The sequence below is a fragment of the Lissotriton helveticus genome, chromosome 6 (assembly GCF_964261635.1).
Source record: "Lissotriton helveticus chromosome 6, aLisHel1.1, whole genome shotgun sequence".
Taxonomy (NCBI): domain Eukaryota; kingdom Metazoa; phylum Chordata; class Amphibia; order Caudata; family Salamandridae; genus Lissotriton; species Lissotriton helveticus.
In genome coordinates, this window is record NC_136067.1 from 1,083,506,192 (window position 1) to 1,083,526,733 (window position 20,542).

At 48.0% G+C, this 20,542-nt stretch overlaps 1 protein-coding gene across 1 annotated transcript in view; it reads left to right on the top strand.

The window, feature by feature from the left end:
• NUP133 (nucleoporin 133) overlaps window positions 1-20,542 on the top strand; it is a 1,231,428-nt gene that overhangs the window by 464,003 nt on the left and 746,883 nt on the right. Inside the window, exon 11 of the mRNA XM_078648729.1 lies at window positions 17,478-17,635. Within this exon, the coding sequence (XP_078504855.1) occupies window positions 17,478-17,635 (158 nt within the window). The remainder of the gene's footprint in view (window positions 1-17,477; window positions 17,636-20,542) is intronic.

The following is a 20,542-nucleotide window of genomic DNA, read 5'->3' on the forward strand; positions in this document are numbered from 1 at the left end:
GGATGTAAATGGAGAGGACATTCAGGGTTTCTTTACCCAATGTGCCAGAAAGGGCTATTGGGGTCTTTGACAGCTTGAGTTGGTACAAAGGAAAGGTTTCGTTTCAGGAGAATAGCGACTCCACACAAGCCCCTAGTGAAACCAGAGGGCCAGGTCTATCAAAGCCATATCTTGCAAGGAAGGGGCACATATTGCCCAGCAGGTGAGTCCCTTGGAGCATAAGCATGTCGGGGGCTTGTTTCTGAGCCTGTTTCAGGACTGCAGTCAGTTTGATCTTATCTAGCAGGCCATTCACGTTCCACGACATGATTTTGAGTGAGATCCCTCTGGCTGTCATTACGTCATGGGTAGTGGAGAGAGCCTGGCATGACACATGAGGCTGCTGTGTAGTGGATACCCCAGAGGCTGTGGTGCATGTAGTGTGGATATCGTCTGTTGAAGTGTCTTGTGGTGCCATTTCGCAATGCAAAGGCGAGGAGATTAGATGCTGTGGACCTAAAATTGTGGAACAACTAGAAACTTGGGGCAACGGCCCGAACACCCCCACTACAACCCGCCCCCCTCCCACCCCTCCACCCCACACCCTATACTTCAGGAATGGAAGCATCTGTCATCCCTAACTCTTAAAATGGATTAAACTAGAACGTTTAAAGTTTATGAAGCGTGGTGGACCCCTCCTATTGCAGGATCAGAGAGTTATCTGATTAATGATGAGTTTGTTACTGTTCAGCTGGAATTCGGTTGGTGCGACCGCTCTGCCTGCAGCCTACCATGAGGAGTTCAACTCGGGAGAACCGGACTGCGGGAGAGATCGGAGCCTGCGGAGTCCGTGGCCCTGAGTTTAGCGGGGATGTCCTCGGCAGGAGAGCGATCACGGGAATCAGAGCTCCCTCGGGGGTGGGCATCCGGTGACCGGGTCCGGCGCTGGAAGGACAAACATGTAGACGTTGGCGAGCCGGACTTGGCCCTACCCGGCTGCCAGTCCCTGCGGAACTCTATGCGTCTCCTTTGCAGTGCCGAGGTCTGCGTAGAAGTGGATTGGGATCCTGGATTCCATGTATGGGAGTGGAGTGGGAGAGGACGCTCCTCCATCAGCCTGGATCCACGCCGCTTTGGGATTATAAAAAAAGTGTTTTCCCTTGGAAGGCCACCCGTAGTCTCGCTGGAAGGAGTAGCCTGTACTGTAGGTTGTTTCACTTCCGTGTAGGAACGCTTGTGGGCTTGAACCTCTTTTGTGTAGTCCGGGAATATCATAATGGTGTGGTTTTGATATTTGACGGTTTTCAGGGTGTGGGCTTGCTGTAGGATGAGGTCTCTGTCTCTAAAATTGAGTATCCGCGGTATGCTAGGTCAGTGCACGGCGCCAGGAGGAGGTTTTGGGGCCAGGGAGCAGTGTGCTTGCTCCAACGCAAACCAGGTCGAGAGCTTATCTTTTGGCATCCACATATTAATCCAATTCGCGATAAAGGACTCCATCAGATCTTGTTCTGAGCCTTCTGGGAATTCCACAAAACGCAGGTTGTTACGCCTAGACTTGTTTTCGGCATCTTCTGCCCTTCTGTGAAGCTCCCAGGCCGGAGTCTGCAGTTGGGCCATTTGATCCCTCAAGCACGGTACATCATCTTCAACGGAGGGGATGCAGGATTCAGTTTTGGTGATTCTGGCAGTTGCATTGCAGAGGTCCTGTTGGAGCAGGGCCATGTCGACATGCACCTCCCCGATCTTGTTCCCAACGGAGAGTGGGAGGTGGAAATGGCTTGAAGGATCGTGTTGAGGTCTCCACCCGTCGGAGTGCCCCCATCCGTTGCTTCGGTCAGAGTCCCGGTCTCGCTGACGGTGTACTGATCAATCTTGATTTGTGTCGTGGGTGGCTTTACAGTCTGGTCTTTCCCCACGGCTGTAAGGGGTGAGGTTGATCTTAGGAAGGTAGTGGTTTGTGCAGCCGTTAGATGGAACCACTTGAGAGTAATGGCCGCTACGTGTAGATAGTTGGCGCACCTCTGTGGGTTCTGCACGGTCCCACAGGGAAAGGGTCACTGCGTGTCGCCGGTCTAGGGTCACTGTATTAGCTTGATAGGACTATCGCAGTTGAAGGGGCCCTCAGTGCAGCCGCGTCGTGGTCCAGCTCTAAGGCAGTCTGGTCTGCCGGAAAGCCCCGTGTTAATAAGCAGTGGCTACATGCTGTGGTATGTTACGGGAGCCAGAGGAGAACGTAGCCTGTGGTGAAATCACAGTCTCAGACAGTAGGGGAGACAGCGAATAGTGCTTGCAGTGAGTAAGATTCACTTGCTGCCGCAGGAGCTTAATTGGACCAGGAGCGGAAAGTGGGTGATAGGGCCTGTAGTCGGGCCACCTGTCCGCGGGATACCGGTGACAAGCACTCGCTGGACCTGGAAGAGCGGGTCCGAAAGTGGGTTGTGGTGAGCGGGGTTGCACCACCGGCGATTGCTCTGTGGCCGGGACCAGGGCATTTGAAGCTTAATGGGGCGAGGGGGGGGGTACTTGCCACCGCGCGGTCCCATGGTCGAACCCCCTTTCTAAGCCACTTACGCCTGGCTACACCCATCTAATTAGGGAGTCAGGCCGGGCTTACTTCTCATGCAAGGTTAAGATCCCCCATCTCTGACCTGGTTGCTGCCATTTCGGACCATGCACACTGATGCTCCGTCACGATCCAAGATGAGTGGATGATGCCATGGCTGTAGGTGGGGCAGGATACCCCTGTAGGCAGCAGGAGGGGTGGGGGACAGGGGGGCAGAGCTGGACTCTGGGACCCCCTCTGTCCAATCACGGCAGCCAAACCCCCTCTTGGTGGTCTCCAAAACGCTGTAGGTGTGGATGTTAGCAGGCCAGGGGTCACTCCAATGTGTCTACATTTAGACTCCTAGGATAGTGGTGGGTGCGGGCCTCCTCCGCCCGGTGTGGCGCTTCCCGCCCGACTCACTGCCTCAATGGAAGTCTTGTGCCGGTCTGCCAGCAGGGGGGTTGTTGCCTGACCACGGCAGCCGAACCCCCTCTTGGTGGTCTTCAAACGCTGTGGGTAGGGATATTGGCAGGCCAGGGAGCCACCCCAACGTATCTGCACCAGGACGCCTAAAATAGGGGCTTTTGCAGACCTCCTCCTCCTGGTGTGACGCCGGCTGCCCGACTCACCGCCTCAACGTAAGTCCCATGTCGGCCTGGCAGCAGGGGGCCCGCGGGACTCCACTCCACCCCTTGCCGTCTTGATTGCCCCGGGGACCGGCGGGCGTCCCGGGCTCCAGGATTGTCGCAGCGGTGGAGGGGGGCTCTCCCAGTGCCCTGCCGCTCGATACACCGGACGGTATTCCGGAACTCATTCCCGTCAGGCACAGCCCCTCAGGATCAGACTCTTCTGCAAGGCTTGGCGGTTCAGGTGTGGTAGAGGGGGAACCCGCCTTAGGTCCCGCATCTCCCAGTAGCCTGGAGCACGGAGTCCCGCACCAGTCCACTGCTCTGGAGATGACTTACTCCCGGTGGGGTGATCGAGCCTCAACGCAGTCGCCAAGCCCAGCAGAGGGCCATCTGCCAGGAGAGGCTGTCCGTCATCCGAAACAGACCTCAGGCCCAGGCTACGGCCCGCTGGGCGCCGCGATTTTGCTTGTGGGTAGCCGAGGATTCAGGCGCAGTCCTCCCGCCTGGCAGCCCCGGTTTCGATTTCACGGCGTCGGCACGGAGTCTTGGTGCTAGTCAGGTGCTGGCAACGATTTAGGGGCAGAGTGCGACCGCCATCTTGACGCTCCAAGCCACGCCCTCCCTAATCTGGGATTTACGCAGTCTTTCAACCTCAACCTCACCTAGTTTCGCCTGCAATTATTCTAATCGGCTGCTCACTGATAGGTGCACTGTAATTATTGGAGCCTTTTTAATGTAAAATCAGATGTGGTGCTCACTTCTTTGGTGTGCTCTTGGTATTTAGCCTGTTCTGTGACAGGCACACTGTGACATGTATATGGTCTTGCCTGTTCAGTGAGGGCATCCTGGATTGCTGAGTGAGCTACTCTTCTCATCCTGGTACTTTTAGTTGGACCATCTATTACTACTTGGTACTTTTATTGCTAATTGTGCCCTCACTTATCTCCTTTCTTCTTTCCCCTACCTCTCTATTTGGGGTGCCTTGTGGCTTACTGCGTTCTTGGTGATTTTATCTAGAATAATGCAAAGTGTTACTGCACCTCCCTTCTTCCCTACGACTCCAGGTGACTCCCCTATCAGGAGGGAGAAATGGAAAAAAAGTTTTTGCAAAGGTTTGTGGGGCCTCATTGAGTGCTGAACCAAGGTCATCTCGTCACTGCATTGCTTGGTGTCTGAGGGACAGGAAATTGTTGATTATCTCTCAGAACTTCGTGAATCTGAATCCAAAGATTTGAACGAGTACGCAATTTGTATTGAAGATCTGGATAAGCATTTTCTACCAAAGCTCAGCATGATACTTGAAATATATCATTTTGTGAGAAGAATGCAGATTGAAGGTGAATCAGTTGAGTGTTATGTTACATAACTGAGAAAGCTTGCTTCCTCTTGCAAATTTGCTGATCTTCTAGATGAACGAATAAGAGAGCAATTCATGTTGGGGTGTGATATGGAGAAAGTAAGAGAAGAATTGTGGATGCGTGATGAACCTTCCTTGGAAGATGTGATGCAAGTTGCTAAGAGGGTGGAACATTCAATAAAATGTGTGACCACTATCAAGAAGGAAAAGGAGCAAACTGTACAAGTTGTGAAAGATAAGCTTAGGAAACCCAATGTAAAAATTGAAGAGAGTGAGATGGAGAGCAAAATAGCAACACATAAGTGTTACAGATGTGAAAAAACAGGTCATTTGGCCAATGACAAAGGATGCCCTGTCTTAAAGGCTGTCTGTTCGAAATGTAATAAAAAGGGGCACTTTGTGATTGTATGTAAATCTAAAAATCCTACTTAAAATGTAAAGTGTGTTGAAGCCAAGGAACACCACATAGATGAGGATTTTGAATGCGGACAGATTGTTTTACAGGTCGGGCATAGATGGCAAGAATAAATCCTGTCCTATTGATACCATCTTGGTAGACGAAAAGCCTACTAGGGTGTTATTTGATTCAGGGGCCAAAAATACAATTGTTTCAAGGAAGTTCTTTCAAAACCGGTTCCTTACATAAACCGGATATAAATCCTTTTGCTTATGGTGGTGAACTGTTACGATTTAGAGGATACTTTGTAGGGTTGATAAAGTACAATCAATGATATGTTTTAGGAAGATATATGTCTCTGGAGGGGGACAGTATAATAAGTTGGATACACCAAGGTGATTTGGGAGTTATGCTTGACCCAAATGGTATCCCTCCCATACTGTTCAGGGAAAGAGTGCACCTGGTCCTTGATAATGCACACCATGGTAACGATGTTGAATGTAATGTGAATAGAGATTTCCCTAATGTGTTTAGGGAAGAGCTTGGGTGTCAAGATGAGATACGCTTGTGTGCTGGGGCTCAACTGACATGCTGCAAGGTGAAGTAAATAGGGGGAATAATTGAAGGGACAGAATGACTTGCCCCTGTGGTTACAGCTCGTAAGTCGTAGGGCAGTCTGCGTCTTTGTGTAGACTCGAGACACGTCAATAAGTGAGTGATAGTTGGCTGGTGTTCCCTTCCCAATATATTGGAGTTATCGGTGTTGCTTGGTGAGGCGAGGGTGTTTAGCACTATTGATCTTGCGTCAGCCTACCAGCATTAGAGTTGAAGGAATCTTCAAGAGATTATACTGCATTTGTTACTCCATTTGGTACATTTAGGTTTGTTAGGATGCCGTTTGGCTTGGTTTCAGCGGCATCAGTCTTTCAACGTGCCATGGTATTGAAGGAATGTGAGGGTGTCTGCGTCTATTAGGATGACATTCTCGTGTTTGGGAAGGATGAGGAGGAGCATGGTGTTTGTTTGAAGAGAGTGTTGGAAAAGCTGAATGATTCCAATTTGGTCGTTAAGGAAGAGAAATGTCAATTTGCCACCATCACCATAAATTCTATGGGTCACACCATTACAGGCAATAATTTAATTACAAAGGCAGGATTGGTGAAGACCATCTTGTTTATATGTTCTCCATCTTCTCTGGAGGAGATGATGAAGTTTAAGGCCCAATGGAGTATTACAACAAGTTTGTAGAAAATTTTGCAGCGTTAAGTGTGAACATGAGGTTGCTTCTGAGGACGTTTGTGGAATTTGTTTGGAATGAAGCTTGTGAAAGGGAGTTTACCGTTTTGAAGGAGAAGCTTAATATGGCTCCTAAACTGCATTGTTTTGACCTCCGCAAAGAGTCAATAATTACTACGGATGCTATCCTTAAGGGTCTAGTTGCGGTGCTACAACAGAGAGGAGGAGAGGGCATGAATTTCGATCATGTTTGTGTTGTGTGGATTAAAAGATGCCGAATCTCATTATTCTGTGATTGAACATGACGCTCTTGCGGTATTTTGGACAATTAGGAAATTAAAGAAGTTTTTGTAGGGCGCGAAGTTTGTGGTGAGGACTGACCACAAACCCCTCTGTGAAATATTCACTAGGAAAGAAATTGATTTAGTGTCTGGAAGGATAACAAAATGGGTAATTTCCCTGCAAGAATTTGTTTTTGGAATGAAGTACATACCAGGTATGGAGAATGGTGTTGCTGACCCTCTGTCGAGGTTACTTGAGAAGGAGTGTGATGCACAAGATGAACTAGATATCTGTGTTGATGATGCATTTGTGTGCGTGGTAGATAATGAGATTGTTTCTGAAGAACAGTGGTGGTAGGAGTTGGTTGCTGATCTGGTACGATCACAAGTATTGTCAGTGGAAGAAAGGGTGTCATACCAAAAGGCAAGCCTCAGAAGAGGGAAAGATGTTTTGGGGTGTCAAAAATGAGTTGGGCACGTGTGGTGATCTGTTGTTTCGGGGCACAGGGTTGGTTCCTCCAGTGAAGCTGCTAGATAAATTGATTAATTTGGCCCATGCTTCTCATCTGGAAATGTCCACAACTAAGGAGAGGTTACGTTAATCTTATGGGTGGCCGGGCATGGATCTACAGGTGGAAAGGCTGGTGCGGGATTGCTTACTCTGCTCTGAGTGAGAAGTCGAAGATGACTAGGGTTCAGCCCATGGTTACCAGAACGTCGCCCTTTGGACCATGGAAAGAGATTGCCTGGGATATTCTTGGTCCTATTCATGGGGAAGGTCAGCAATACTATGTGAGAGCGGTTGTTGATATATAGGTGGCCAGAAGTGTGCTTGACGGTGGGAGTTGAAACTAGGCATGTGGTTGCCTTTTTGGAAAAATAAATGGCAAGAGAAGGATATCCTGAAATTCTATTAACTGATAATGGGGTTCAACTTATCTCCTGGGTAATGGAAGAATTTTTGGGGCAGTGTGGTATGAAACACAAGAAGTGCGCTCTCTATCATCCGGAGACCAACGGTATGGTGAAGAGATTCAATAAAGTACTCAAGAAGACCATTGCACTAGCAAAAATGAATGGTTTGATCTGGAAAGAGGCAGTTGAGAAGCAAGTTGAAATATACAGATTGACGCCTCACAGCACGACTGGCCATTTGCATTATTTAGGAGAAGGCTTCCGAATACTATGGTAGAATCGTCATGGGTAAGGGATTTCGAAGATGCAGCGAAGGGGAAGGAGTGTGTGGGTAAGTGGCGTGAGGGAAGCCGAAAAGTTTTTAGCCAGGAAAATACATTTTGACTCTAGGAAAGCTGTGAAGAAAACAGTGGTTGTGGGGGGAGACATGGTGATGATTAAACGTCCAGGGTGGAGTGGTTATTACTCCAAATTTTCAAAACACATTTGGATTATCAAGATGTTTGATAATGCGGTAAAGACACAAGACCATCGCATTTGGAACCTGGGTAGTATTGTGGTGTAAAAGGGGCCTGAGTGTCTCTCTGGTGGAGGAGTGACGGGTGGAGTCAATTGAAATGGTGAGTGTGGGTGGTGACAGTACAAAGGTCGTACCTAGAATGTCTACAAGGGACAGTAGGAACCCGTTGTGCCTGAAGTTTTTGTACAGTAAAATTTCAATTCAGTGGTGTGATGGTTTGTCTCCTCATCCCTGGGGTTTTCCTGAGGAGTTCTCTTTGGACCTGTATATGTTAGCATCAGCATTGCACAGGGCCATTTTTTGTTTTGCCATAAGTTTTGTCTTTGGTTATGTTGGGTTTACTGTTTAGCTGTGTTTCGTATAACTCATTTGTATATTTTAACTTTGTACATATGTTTGTTTTAATGTGTTAGGAGGGAGGTGTGTGGTATTTTGGACTTGGATGTCAAGGGGTCTCCATAGTGACAATAGAATGTAGTCACTGGAGTGGTACCTATGTTACAGACGGGGTTGAAATGTTTGGATTTGATGTGGGTGAGCAATTGCAAAACAACAGTTGATGGACAGAATGCAGAACAATGTCATACATTCACCCCAGTACAGAGATCTGGGCCTAAATCCATCGTGTTGTTTTGCATTTGTCACCCCGAGTGGGATGGGTATGCTCAGACGTGAGTCCCATGCTCTCCACACCACTGGAGTCAAGCTATCCTGGCTGAAGACGGCTGGAGTGCAAAAAACGATGGATTTAGGCCCAGATCTCTGTACTGGGGTGAATGTATGACATTGTTCTGAATTCTGTCCATCAACTGTTGTTTTGCATGAGCAATTGTTGAGCCAAGCTGTTGGGAAATGGATGAGGATGTCTTCAGAAGGAATAAACCATCTCTTCAAACCTCACTCCTGCCTTGACTGATCCTTTCAAGAATTTTAATTATTGGATCTTACAGTTGTGAACCCTGTGTCCAGAGGTCCTGTGCAGTAAAGTAGGATCTGCTTCTTATGGTTACCCCCGCTTTTTGCTTAATGTAACACTGTTTTTGACTAGTCTGACTGGGATCAAAATCAATATCTGAGCAAGCTTCAACGTCTGCAGAATGCGGCGGCCAGAGTAATCCTGAACATTCCTAGGCAGGAGTCAGTGGCCCAGTGACTGGTTGCACTTCATTGGCTACCTGTCCGGAAGAGAATAGCTTTTAAGGCACTATGCATCACATTCAATGCACTTCATGGTAGAGGTCCACTCTATCTGACCTCCAGAATAAAATACTATGCTCCTTCTAGGAATCTTAGATCGGTCAATCACAAGTTGCTGCAAGCACCCAGATTCAAACAAGTTTGTTGGGGTGGCAGATGTTTCTTGGTAAGAGTGACTAAACTCTGGAACAACCTACCCATTACGATCAAAAATAGTCCGAACCTCATCATGTTCAGGAAATCTTTAAAAACCTGGTTCTTTCAAACAGATATTTAATACACATGCATTTGCTTTGACGTTGATCCTTAGTATCAGCGCCAAGACGCCACCGGGCATTCGTTGCGCTTTATAAGTTTTAAAATCAATTCAAATCCTGCTAATCAGGACCCCAGTCTATCTGCTTTCGCCCTAAACTGTTATGTTATGTGCTTCAGTACACTCCAGATTGGATACTGGGGTACTCTTGTATATGGTACACATGTACCCAGGGCGTAGGTACCCCAGAGACCTCCTGTGGGCTAAAGCATGTATTATGCCACCCATGAGAGGTCAAGCAAAATGGAACTACAGGTATGCCATAGCAGCCTATCGTGTTTTGTGTCAAACTTGTTGGAATCATACCCCCACACTGGTAACTGGTGTGGGAGGTATGATTCCACCCCTCAGAAGTATCCTTTGTGGGGTCCCTGGAGTTCCCGGTACCAGACTTCTAACTTCAGACAGCACAAAATGGTTGCTGCCAACCAGAGGCACATTTCTACCCTCCTGCTGCTGAGCCAAACTTGAGCCGGGGAAGGCAGACCAATAGGCATCCTGTCACAGGGAGGTGTGACCACCTCCCAGAAAGGATTTAGTGTAATAGGGCTGGGTCAGACTGCATGAAGGGCTCATTTGGTGTCCCTGTGCATAGTCCAGTTCAAACCAGTCCTAGGAGTCATTGGCTCCCGCTCTGGCGCGAAACTGGACAAAGGACATGGAAATAACCTCCACTCTGTCCAGACCCTCCACTGGGATGGTACCTTGAATGTTTCCAACTCTCTCCAGTGGGTACTTAAGGGCTTGCCTGGCTGTAGGACCTTAGATTCGTCTTGGACAAGATTCTGACTTGAAACTACTGAAGACCGTCTAGAAACTGTGGACTTTGCTGGACTTCATTTGGGCTAGACTTCGTCTCCCTCTCAGTCTAAAGCATCGTCTGTGCCCATGCACCATACAGACTCCATGCAGGACGTGTGGAACATCAAGAACAACCGAAGATATCTCCCTTGGGATGAAGGAGACCCTCCCCTGCATTTGCAGGCACCGTAACGCAACTGACCAGTATGCTGATCCTGAGCTCCTGCGAACTCCGAAGGCTCCAGCAACAAAGGAGGTGGGTTCCACATCCCTTGAGGTCCGAGCTGTCCTCTCACTGAGTTTGATGTCAGAATCCCTCGTGGGGGCTAGAAATACCTGAACCCCCTGTGCACTGTGTACTTTTGCAAGTGCATATGCTTGTTGGTGTTTACCAAGCAAGTTAATTGGGCTATAAGTAGCCCCATTTCCTACAAAGGACTTCGGCCTCTTCGCGTTGAGTGCTCTACAAGCGGGTGTTTTGTGAAATCGCTCAAGGTCCTCTCGCGATTCCTGTGCCTCCGGCCTGTGAGTCCCCTTGAGGGTCAACTCTGCATTTCTTGGGCTCCCCTGGTTGCTCCAGCCCTGCCCTGACCCCCCTTGTGGTGGTGAGTTTCCTGGACCTTGCTGGCCCTGACCATAACCTTCCTTGACCTTCTTTGTGGGTTGCTATTGCCAAGGCTTGTTGGTGCTCCGCCGGACACCGACCCCTCAGCCCACGACATCCTTCGTGGGACAGCTCGTATCCAGCTCCTGGTCGTCTCTGACGTCTCTTTGTCCCCATGGCTGCGTAGTCAAGGTTTCCACCCACACACCTGAAGCACACGGCATCAGTGGGCATTCGACTACCGAGCCTAAGTGACCCAAACTTTGTCCCCTCTGCTTTCAGGTTCCCTTCATCAAGAATCCACCTTTGGGTTCCATCAGACACTTTTCTTCTTTCCAACAGTGGCATTTCCTTGAAGTCCTCCATTGAGATCGAGAATGGTTTCTGACACCACTTCAGCTCTATATACCTGGCTTCCCTGAGATAAGTAACTCTGGTACTACGGTATCCACGGGTGGGTTGACTCTCCAACGTCCTATGATCCAAAGTGCTTCCACGTATTCCACTGGGAAGGGTCCTGAAACACTAAAACTTCAACCGGGACTTCCCCTTAGAATTGTACAGAGCCGGCAGTTGTGTTCCCACACTGCACACTTCCTCCATGGGGTCCATACTTACTCAGCTTTGGTGATTCCTTGGGGTCCACGCGATTCTACATACTCTAGGCACTGTCTGGACTCGAGTTGTGGTTCTTATACCACTATTTTAGTATATGGTTTGGTCTTCCCCTGTAGCCCACTTTATATTAGGGCTATTTACTATTGTTTCTGTGCTACAGTATTGTGTGCTTTTTGATTATCTGCGTGCAGCAGGTACTTTATCATACCAGAGTGTGTTATATTAATAAATACATATTTTTATAAATTCTGTGTGGTTCTCCTTTCATTTAATCAATACTATATGGTTGCATTCTGGTAAAACAAGCTGCTTAACATTCCTTCAAGCCTAAGCCTGAAGGCTGCTCTCCACACCTACCACTTGGATAGTTTTCTAAGGTTATCTTTGACCTCTTAAAATCACCATAAGGGTTGTTTGTACTGCCAACTTCTCGCAAAGTCCTTTCAGGATCCCCAGGCTGCATTCGACCTCAAGAAATCCCAATTCTACTGATTCCTACAATTGCATCATAACCTGCAGAGCTACAGAGAATCACTTTCAGAAGCCCCTAAAATAAAGCCTTTTAGAGGCACGCTGCTCATGGGCCACCTGGAGCATGGAGGGATATCTCAGATTTATCAATCTTTGGTTATTCACCCCCTCGCCCTCATGTCGAACCTAAGGGCATGGTGGGAGGTGTGGATGGTTCCACTGGATGATAGTGACTGAACCGACGCCTGTTGTGTCCCCAGCTGGTGTTGACCTCGACCTCCATCCCGATGTAGACACGGAGCCGGACCAGCATCGACCTACGCCGGATCCGGGGCCGACGGGTACTTTTGGGCCCTCGGTCTACCCTGGCTCTTTTAGACCAGATTGGCAGCCAGAGGAGGGTGAGGAGGACTGGGGGGTCTGGCGATCCTCTAACTGACCATTTGGGCTATGAACAGGACTGGAGAGATGAACTGGGGGAAGCCAGTGGTCTGGATAACTCACCAGACCATGGCATGTTGTTTCCTCCTACCATGTCTATGGAGGAGGGAGCGTCTTATGCAGTGGTGTTGTGTAAGGCGGCCGAGGCTCTCAGCCTCAAGCTACCTACGGTGGCAGTCAGGACTAACCTCCTGACAGAGGTGCTTCAACCGGCAGCGAGCTGTTTGGAGACCCTGCTGCCAACAGACATCCTTTTGGGCACCTGGCCCAGGTCCAACACAGGGGCTCCTATGGATAGGTTGATTGCCCGACGCCACCGCATGCCCACAGGCGATCCCACTTCCCTCTCCCAACACCCCAACCCTGAGAGCTTGGTGGTCCAAGCCTCCACTTCCAAAGGTGCATTCCCTAAAGCCCCACCTGATAGGGAATCCAAAAAGCCGGACCATCTTGGGGAGAAGATGTTTTCTTACTCCAGCTTGGGACTGCGCTCGGTAAACACTACATGTCTGTTGGGCCGGTACACCCACTCCGTCTGGGATAGAGTTGCGCAAGTGCTGCCTCAGTGTCCGGAGGAGGCCCAGGCCGTACTCTCCCGTGCAGTTGCCGAAGGGAGAGACAGCGAAGTTTACCATGCGATGTGGGCTGTATATCGGCAACTCACTAGGCAGGACGATTTCCACGTCTGTAGCCCTTCAACGCTACGCCTGGTTGAGGTTGACTGTTTTTTAAGGGGATGTCCAATCCACTCTTATGTCCATGCCTTTTTGATGGCCATCGCCTATTCGGCGACAAGTCAGACAACGCCCTGGAGCGCTTTAAGTACTTGGTCCGTGAGCCTATCCACCACCCACCCCTGTGCAGTCTGCCTTTTGCCCCTTTCGTGGCTACGGAAGGGGTACCCCGCCACGTTCCGCCCAGAGCCACGGGCCAGTGCAAATTCAGCCCCTGCGTGGCCAGGAAACAACCGTCGTGGTTCTGGGTGCCAGCAGGCGGGTCAGTCCACCACAGCCCCCTCTGCAGCAGCCTCCAAACCCTCCTAGCCTGACCTTTCAGGGCCACCGAATGCCAGTGGGTGGCAGGATTCCCCATCACCTCTCCCTCTGGCGCACCATCACGTCGGACAGGTGGGTTTTGCAAATAGTCCAAAGGGGCTACTATCTACCATTCGAGACTACCCCTCCAGCCATGCTACCTCAGTACCCTCGCTTGTCGGAGGATCTCTGGCCCTTCTCCAACAGGAAGTTTCGGTACTCTTGGCCAAGGAGCCATAGAGCGAGTTCCTGTCCTAGAATTAGGTCGTAGTTGCTATTCTCACTACTTTCTGGTGCCCAAGAAAGACAAAGGCCTGCATCCTTTTTTGGATCTCAGGAACGTCAACCGCTTCCTCCGGAAGGAGTTCAAAATGTTGATGCTAGCTCAGGTCCTGTCTGCCCTCGACCCCGGAGACTGGATGGTAGTGTTGGACTGGCAGGATGCTTATTTTCACATTCCGTCCTGCCGGCCCACTGGCGTTACCTGCAGTTCATGGTAGGCCACGACCACTTTCAATTTACTGTGCTTTTTGGCCTTACCAGCACCCCTCGGGTGTTCACAAAAGTGATGGCGGTGGTTGCAGCTCATCTGCGCAGATCAGGGGTTCCAGTCTTCCCCTATCTCGACGACTGGCTGTTGAAGGCGGGCTTGCCGCAGGCTGTCGTCTTCCCACCTCCAGACTACAGCAGACTTCCTCCATTCGCTGGGGTTCTTCATCAAAGTGCCAAAGTCGCACCTGACTCCATCTCAGAAGCTCCTCTTCTTCGGAGCAGTTCTGGACACAACGCTGTTTCGGGTCTACCCTTCTGAACAGTGAGTCTGGGACATTCGGGCTCTATTTCTGATCTTTCAGCCTCAATCCTGGGTGTCAGTCAAGATGACCTTGAGGCTACTGGGCTCAATGGCCTCCTGCATCCTGCTGGTGGACCATGCCAATTGGCATATGCAGGCTCTGCAGTGGGACTTGAAGTTCCAGTGGGCACAACATCAGGGGAACCTGTCCGATTGCGTCCAGATCTCGGAGGGCACTGCACACCAATTGCAATGGTGGCTCACAAACCAGGATTGGGTTGATGGCAGATCCCTCTCCCTTACCCAACCAGAATTCACAGTGGTGACCGATGCATCACATCTGGGAAGGGGCGGCCACATGGGGGAGGTGGAGATCAGAGGCCTCTGGTCTCCCGTGGAGTCCGGGCTCCACATCAACCTTGTGGAGCTTCGGGAGATTCATTTTGCACTCAAAGCATTCCTTCCCTCTGTCCGGGGAATAGTAGTGCAGGTGTTCACGGACAACACCACCACCAAGTGGTACTGCAACAAAAAGGCGGGGTGGGCTCATAGACCCTATGTCAAGAGGCACTCCGCCTCTGGACATGGCTGGAAATCATAGCATAACCTTGGTGGTTCAACATCTGGCAGGTTCGCTGAACGCCAGGGCGGAAAAACTCAGCCACAGGCGCATGATGGATCACAAATGGCGGCTTCAATTGGAGGTGGTGCAAGGTCTCTTTCAACAGTGGGGAGAGCCTTGGTTAGATCTATTCACTACTGAAGAGAACGCGCAATGTCAGCAATTCTGTGCGTTGGAATTTCTAGGGCAGCACTCGCTAGGCGAGGCTTTTCGTCGTGAGTGGAGTTGCGGTCTTCTAAACGCCTTTCCGCTTATACCACTTCTGCCCAGAGTGCTGAACAAGATCAAGCGCGACTGGGCCCAATTCATTCATGTGGCACGAAGAGTCTGGTATCACAAGCTGCTACTGATAGCCATCGATTGTCCGATCCAACTGCCTCTTCGGGAGGATCTTCTGTCGCAGCAGCAAGGGATGGTCCTCCACCTGAACCTGTCTAGCCTCCACCTCCTTGCGTGGAGATTGAGCGGTGGCAGTTGACGTCGTTTGACCTGCCTCCTGAAGTCTGTGATGTTTTCTTGGCAGCCGGGTTTTCCTCCACTAAGACGGTATACTTTTAAAAATTTTTGTAGAGTTTTATATAGCGCGAACTAGACCCGAGAAATCCGGTATCAGAGCGCTTTACATGAGCACCAGTTTCAATACTGATGGACACATTAATTTCTGTTAGGCACGGAGAGATTAAGTGATTTGCCCGTTCGCCTGCGGATGGAACAAATTTGTGGCATGGTACACAGCGTAGGCTGTGGATTGCCTTTCTGTCCCTCTTTCTTACGTCCTCTTTTTCCTCCTTTCTTTGGCCCAGCAGGGCTCTGCTCTGGGCACTCTTAAGGGCTACCTCTCTGCCTTTTCAGCCTTTCTTAGGCTTCCTGATCAGTCTTATCTTTTCAAGTCCCCTGTTGTAAATTGCTTCCTTAAAGGCATTACTCCTCTTTATCTTCCTGTGGTGTTGCGCGACTATTCCCAACAGGGCGACGACAGCTGCCACTGCTTTGGGACGTGGAGTCCTCCTTAATGACATCCGTCAGGCCGCTATGTCGGCATCGCTGCACACACACACTAGACACTACTGGCTGGACAGCCAAGTCCAGAGAGACGGCTTCTTTGGCTGTTCTGTTCTCCAGGACTTCCTGGTGTTACCTTATTTCGCAGACCCACCTCCGGGGTTGGTATTGCTGGGATATCTGTTATGAGGTAAGGAATCTATAACTGTTTCTTTCAGATGAACAAGTTACTTACCCTCGGTAACGATATATCTGTAAGAAACTTAGGATAGATATAGATTCCTTACCGCCCCACCCATCCTCCCTGTTCTGCGAACTGACTTTCTAGGGTGAAGTGCCTCCTTTCAGGGCCCTATTTTTGTGCACCAGTGGTCAGTGTCTTGCATGGCTCTGCGCTTCTGGTGTGGAAAGTCGTGTACAGAAGTGACGTCAGCGCTCGAGGGCGGCGTCGATGTAACTACCGCAATGTTATCCTGGCGACCCCGACACCAACGACGAATGTGGAGTCGACCGACGCACGTGGGTCCTGCTGACGAAAAACTTTCTGGATCCAATCTGATGCCTGGGGGTAATTCTAAGGTATAGAATCTATAACTAACCTATGTTTCTTGAAGATATATAGTTACCGAAGGTAAGTAACTTGTTTGTTGAGTCATTTCATGCTCTCACATTGATGTTATATCAGGGCTGCATGCATTTCTGTATTGTATTGTAATCACATTTGTTTAGCACTTCGTACTCCATACTACTCTTGGCCCCAGTTTCATAATATTGTAGCTATCTCTGCATTTTGTTTTTCTTTTTTGGGTTTTTAAACAAACAAAAACATAAAGTACCCATACAGTCAACAATTGAATTCAGTAAGAGCTTAACTCATATGCCTGAAGGAGTAAAGCGAGATGAAAAGAGATTCATCCGGTGAGCACAGCAAGGATCGTACAGTTCATTACTCATATTTGATCTCTGCATTTATTTAAATTGTTTTATTACCTTTGCCCATTGACTTAGTATTATTTTGGTTTTGACTAAATAATTTCTTATAATGCAATTCTGCACTCTTCTAAGCCAATGGCCTTGATTCACCAATGTAATGCTCCCAGGCACCTTGCTTCTACTTCAGATGAATTAGACGTCTATGACTCCCTTCCATTGCTATCACACTTTCCATCTCGTTGGCATCTTTTGGGTCTTCCTCACTGAAGGCTTCACTATTCGTTTGATGACACCAAATACCTTATAAGGAATTGTACATTAACACCACATGATACACCACTGGATTGCCTATAGTGCTTTGGTCTCCCTACCCCCAGCAGTGCACCTGGTTCCTCTCAAAAAGTGACAGGTTGTCTTTTAGGAACGTCCAAATAATTGTTGAGACCTCATATGCAGTATTACTTGTAGCTTTGCATCTTTAGGGAAAATCGTGAAGGAACGGGAGGTAGTCATGCTGTGTTCAATTGGTTTTGCGGGATTAGGATTTACATGTTTTACAATTCACTTATGTAGTTTATAAATTGCCTTTCAGCAGAACTGATAGTGACACAATGAGCCAATAATGCAGTGAAACATAGGGGTGATGCTGTAGACCAAGTAATGTTTGTAAATCTGTGAAAGTAAGACCAGTTTGTTCTCTCATTAGATCACAAAGCTTGCATTGTAAATCAATTTTGTAGTTATTATGATTACCATCTCATCTTTGTGTGTCATTTTGTCCCCTAGGAGACACTATTTTGGGAGCAGGATCCTGTTTTGGTTTTCCAGTTTTCTTCACCAAAAACTGTGGGCTAGTGTCAGTTTTTGCACGTGAGGGTGTCTCCATGCTTCCTGAAGATGTGGAGGAGTCCATGACTAATTCTGCCACGGCTCCTAGCAGTGAGGTACAGTAATATGTGCTGCAAAATGGTTGATGGTAGGGTTGTACACACCATGATTAATTCTTGAGTAAAATATTAGCATATCTTGTCTATGCTTTGGTTTAAGTTGATAGATGTGGTAGTCTTTGTTCCTATTTTTCATCATTGTATGCTAAGGTAACTCATATTTTAGTAAATTGTTTCTGTTGACTGTTCTGCATTTAATTCATGCATGAAAATCAGGAAGAAATTCTCTCTAGTTGAAGACAACTTGTTTTAACTTGGTTGTTTTTTGTAAAAACATTGTTACTCTATTATTTGTCTTCCTCATACATAATCACTCTTTAACTTGTTGACTTTATACAAACAGCCTTAGAAAAGGCTTCTAACGCTGGAACCATATTTCTGCTATTGAGCTGTTACCCTTATTTGCTAAAATGTTCTTGATACCATTTTGCAGAACCTCTGATTTCATGCAACAATGTTTACCTGGTAAGATAGATGATCCAGTGTTTGATTCTGTTACTAAACGCTCTAAGTTTCCAGTTTGCTTTCTGTTGCAACTAAAATGTTGGAGATGTATTTATTTTCTATCACACCAAAATGGCACATGTTACAGTCTGGCTTCTTGTCAGGGCCTACGTATCGAATTTATGGGGTACACTTGGTAAGCTTTCACTTACTGTGGAAAAGGGGAAAGGGAGGCTGGAGGCTTCAACCCCTTTGTCTGTCACTGTCTACCACTGTAAGAATTAATCTTTTTCAACAGTTACCAAATTCATTGAGGCCTTACTGTAACACCTAAGGACATAATTAACCCCTCCGTACCACAAAATCAGGCCTCTGTTGAACTTGTGCTTGATCATTGGCCCTTGTCTTTTCGGAAACGAAAGACTGTCTACAAATTTCCAACCTTCCATTGATTTCCAATCACGGAACAGTTAGTAACTGATTTAAGGCAATCATACATTAAAAGGGGTGTGGCCACCACCAGTGCACAGCCATACCACAGAATTCATTTGAAAAGCAGTGCACAGCCATACCACAGAATTCAGTTGAAAAGCAGTGCACAGCCATACCACAGAATTCATTTGAAAAGCAGTGCACAGCCATACCACAAAATTCATTTGAAAAGCAGTGCACAGCCATACCACAAAATTCATTTGAAAAGCAGTGCACAGCCATACCACAGAATTCATTTGAAAGCAGTGCACAGCCATACCACAGAATTCATTTGAAAGCAGTGCACAGCCATACCACAGAATTCATTTGAAGCAGTGCACAGCCACACCACAGAACTCATTTGAAGCAGTGCACAGCCATACCACAGAATTCATTTGAGCAGTGCACAGCCATACCACAGAATTCACCACCAGCATTTAACCATCCCCATGAATGAGTCCTCTTTGCTGGATATTCAAGGGAATTTGGAAGACCCTTGGTATGGAACATCCTGTAGCTCTCATGCTATTGTCTGTCTGTGTCTAGAACACATTTGAGTGTCTGTTGCCTGTCATGTGTCTCACTGATCACTAAAAGATGTCTGGACTGGCTGTAGCAGTGCTTAAATGATTGCTACATTGACATAGGGGAGAATGGCTGTCCATCTATTCTTTCACGTTTTATTTGAGAATGAACACATTCACAGCGGCTCAAAGAAAATTAATTAGGAGTCTAAATGCCACACATCCTAATTCTGTCAGAAACAAGATTAGAAGGTTTTACATAGTTTGTGAATAGGTGCAATGCAGGCAGAACTATGTACACAGACCATATCTGTTGTGCATTAAAGTATGCATTAACACATATTTTGATTCACTTGCTTCTGACATTACTAATCTTAGCAGTGTGTCTGTCTGTTTCCTTAACTGCTCGAAGTAGGCAACCATTCGTTTGTGTTTGAGAAACATTAGATCAACTCTAAGGTCCAAGACATTGTTACGACCATGGTATCTCAGCTGCTTGGGCGCTCAAGAACCACTGTACCTTGCGTGGCCCCACAGTTCCCAGGTCTCCGGTAACGCAGCCCAAAGATGTGGGCTGTGACTTTCACCCACCTGCGACTGCCTTCCCTCGTGCTCCCGGGCACTTAGCTGCCACTCTGTGTTCCTACAGCTACAAAATAGCAATCACCTGCCTGAGGGGTTGCAGTTGCCTTTTAAACCTGCTGGGAAGCTCCTTGGTTTAAGTTTTCCTTTTTCCATCCTGGCTGTTTCTTCCTTGACTCCTTTCTGGTTTCCCACTCCCTTGTGTTTCGTGTCGTGTGATGTTTGAGGTAATTATCTTTTCCTTTTCCTTTACTATATAAAGTCTCCAGTTTGGTTGGAGGGTGCCTAGCAGCAAAGCTGTGTTTCTACTTGTTTCCTTGCTCCTTCCATATGCCTATCCTGGCTCCTCGGTCCTTAATAATTCCACTATCCGATTCCTGATTTTCTTTAATCGTTTTAAGTCTTCATCCAGCAAGGAGGGTTTTTTATGCCTTTGTTCCTCTTGAGAAAGTGGCAGCTTCTTGTGGAACCTACCACATATTCCAGTTTGTGGGAACATCGTGGCCTACTGAAACAGCAGAGGACCTGGATTATGGGTAAGTACACAGACCTAGACAGCCATTCATGCACCAGTATCAAATCTTTCCTCCGCCAGGAACATCCTTGCAATGGAAATCACAAGATGACTGTAGGTGTGCTTTGAACCACATAACCAACACCCCGCCTTCCAATCAGAAGGACTGTAATCGCAGTAGCTATTACTAGAGAGCATGCCCGTTTCCACTTTCATGAAGATCACCAACCAGTTCTCTCCATCACATTCACATGGTCAGACTGCAAAGAGTGCAAACATTTGAGTGTGTGGAGGGGCATTTGTTATATTGTGTGGAAACTGATCTAGTCATTCCTATCACCATACTTCAGAATATACTTGTGTCCACTA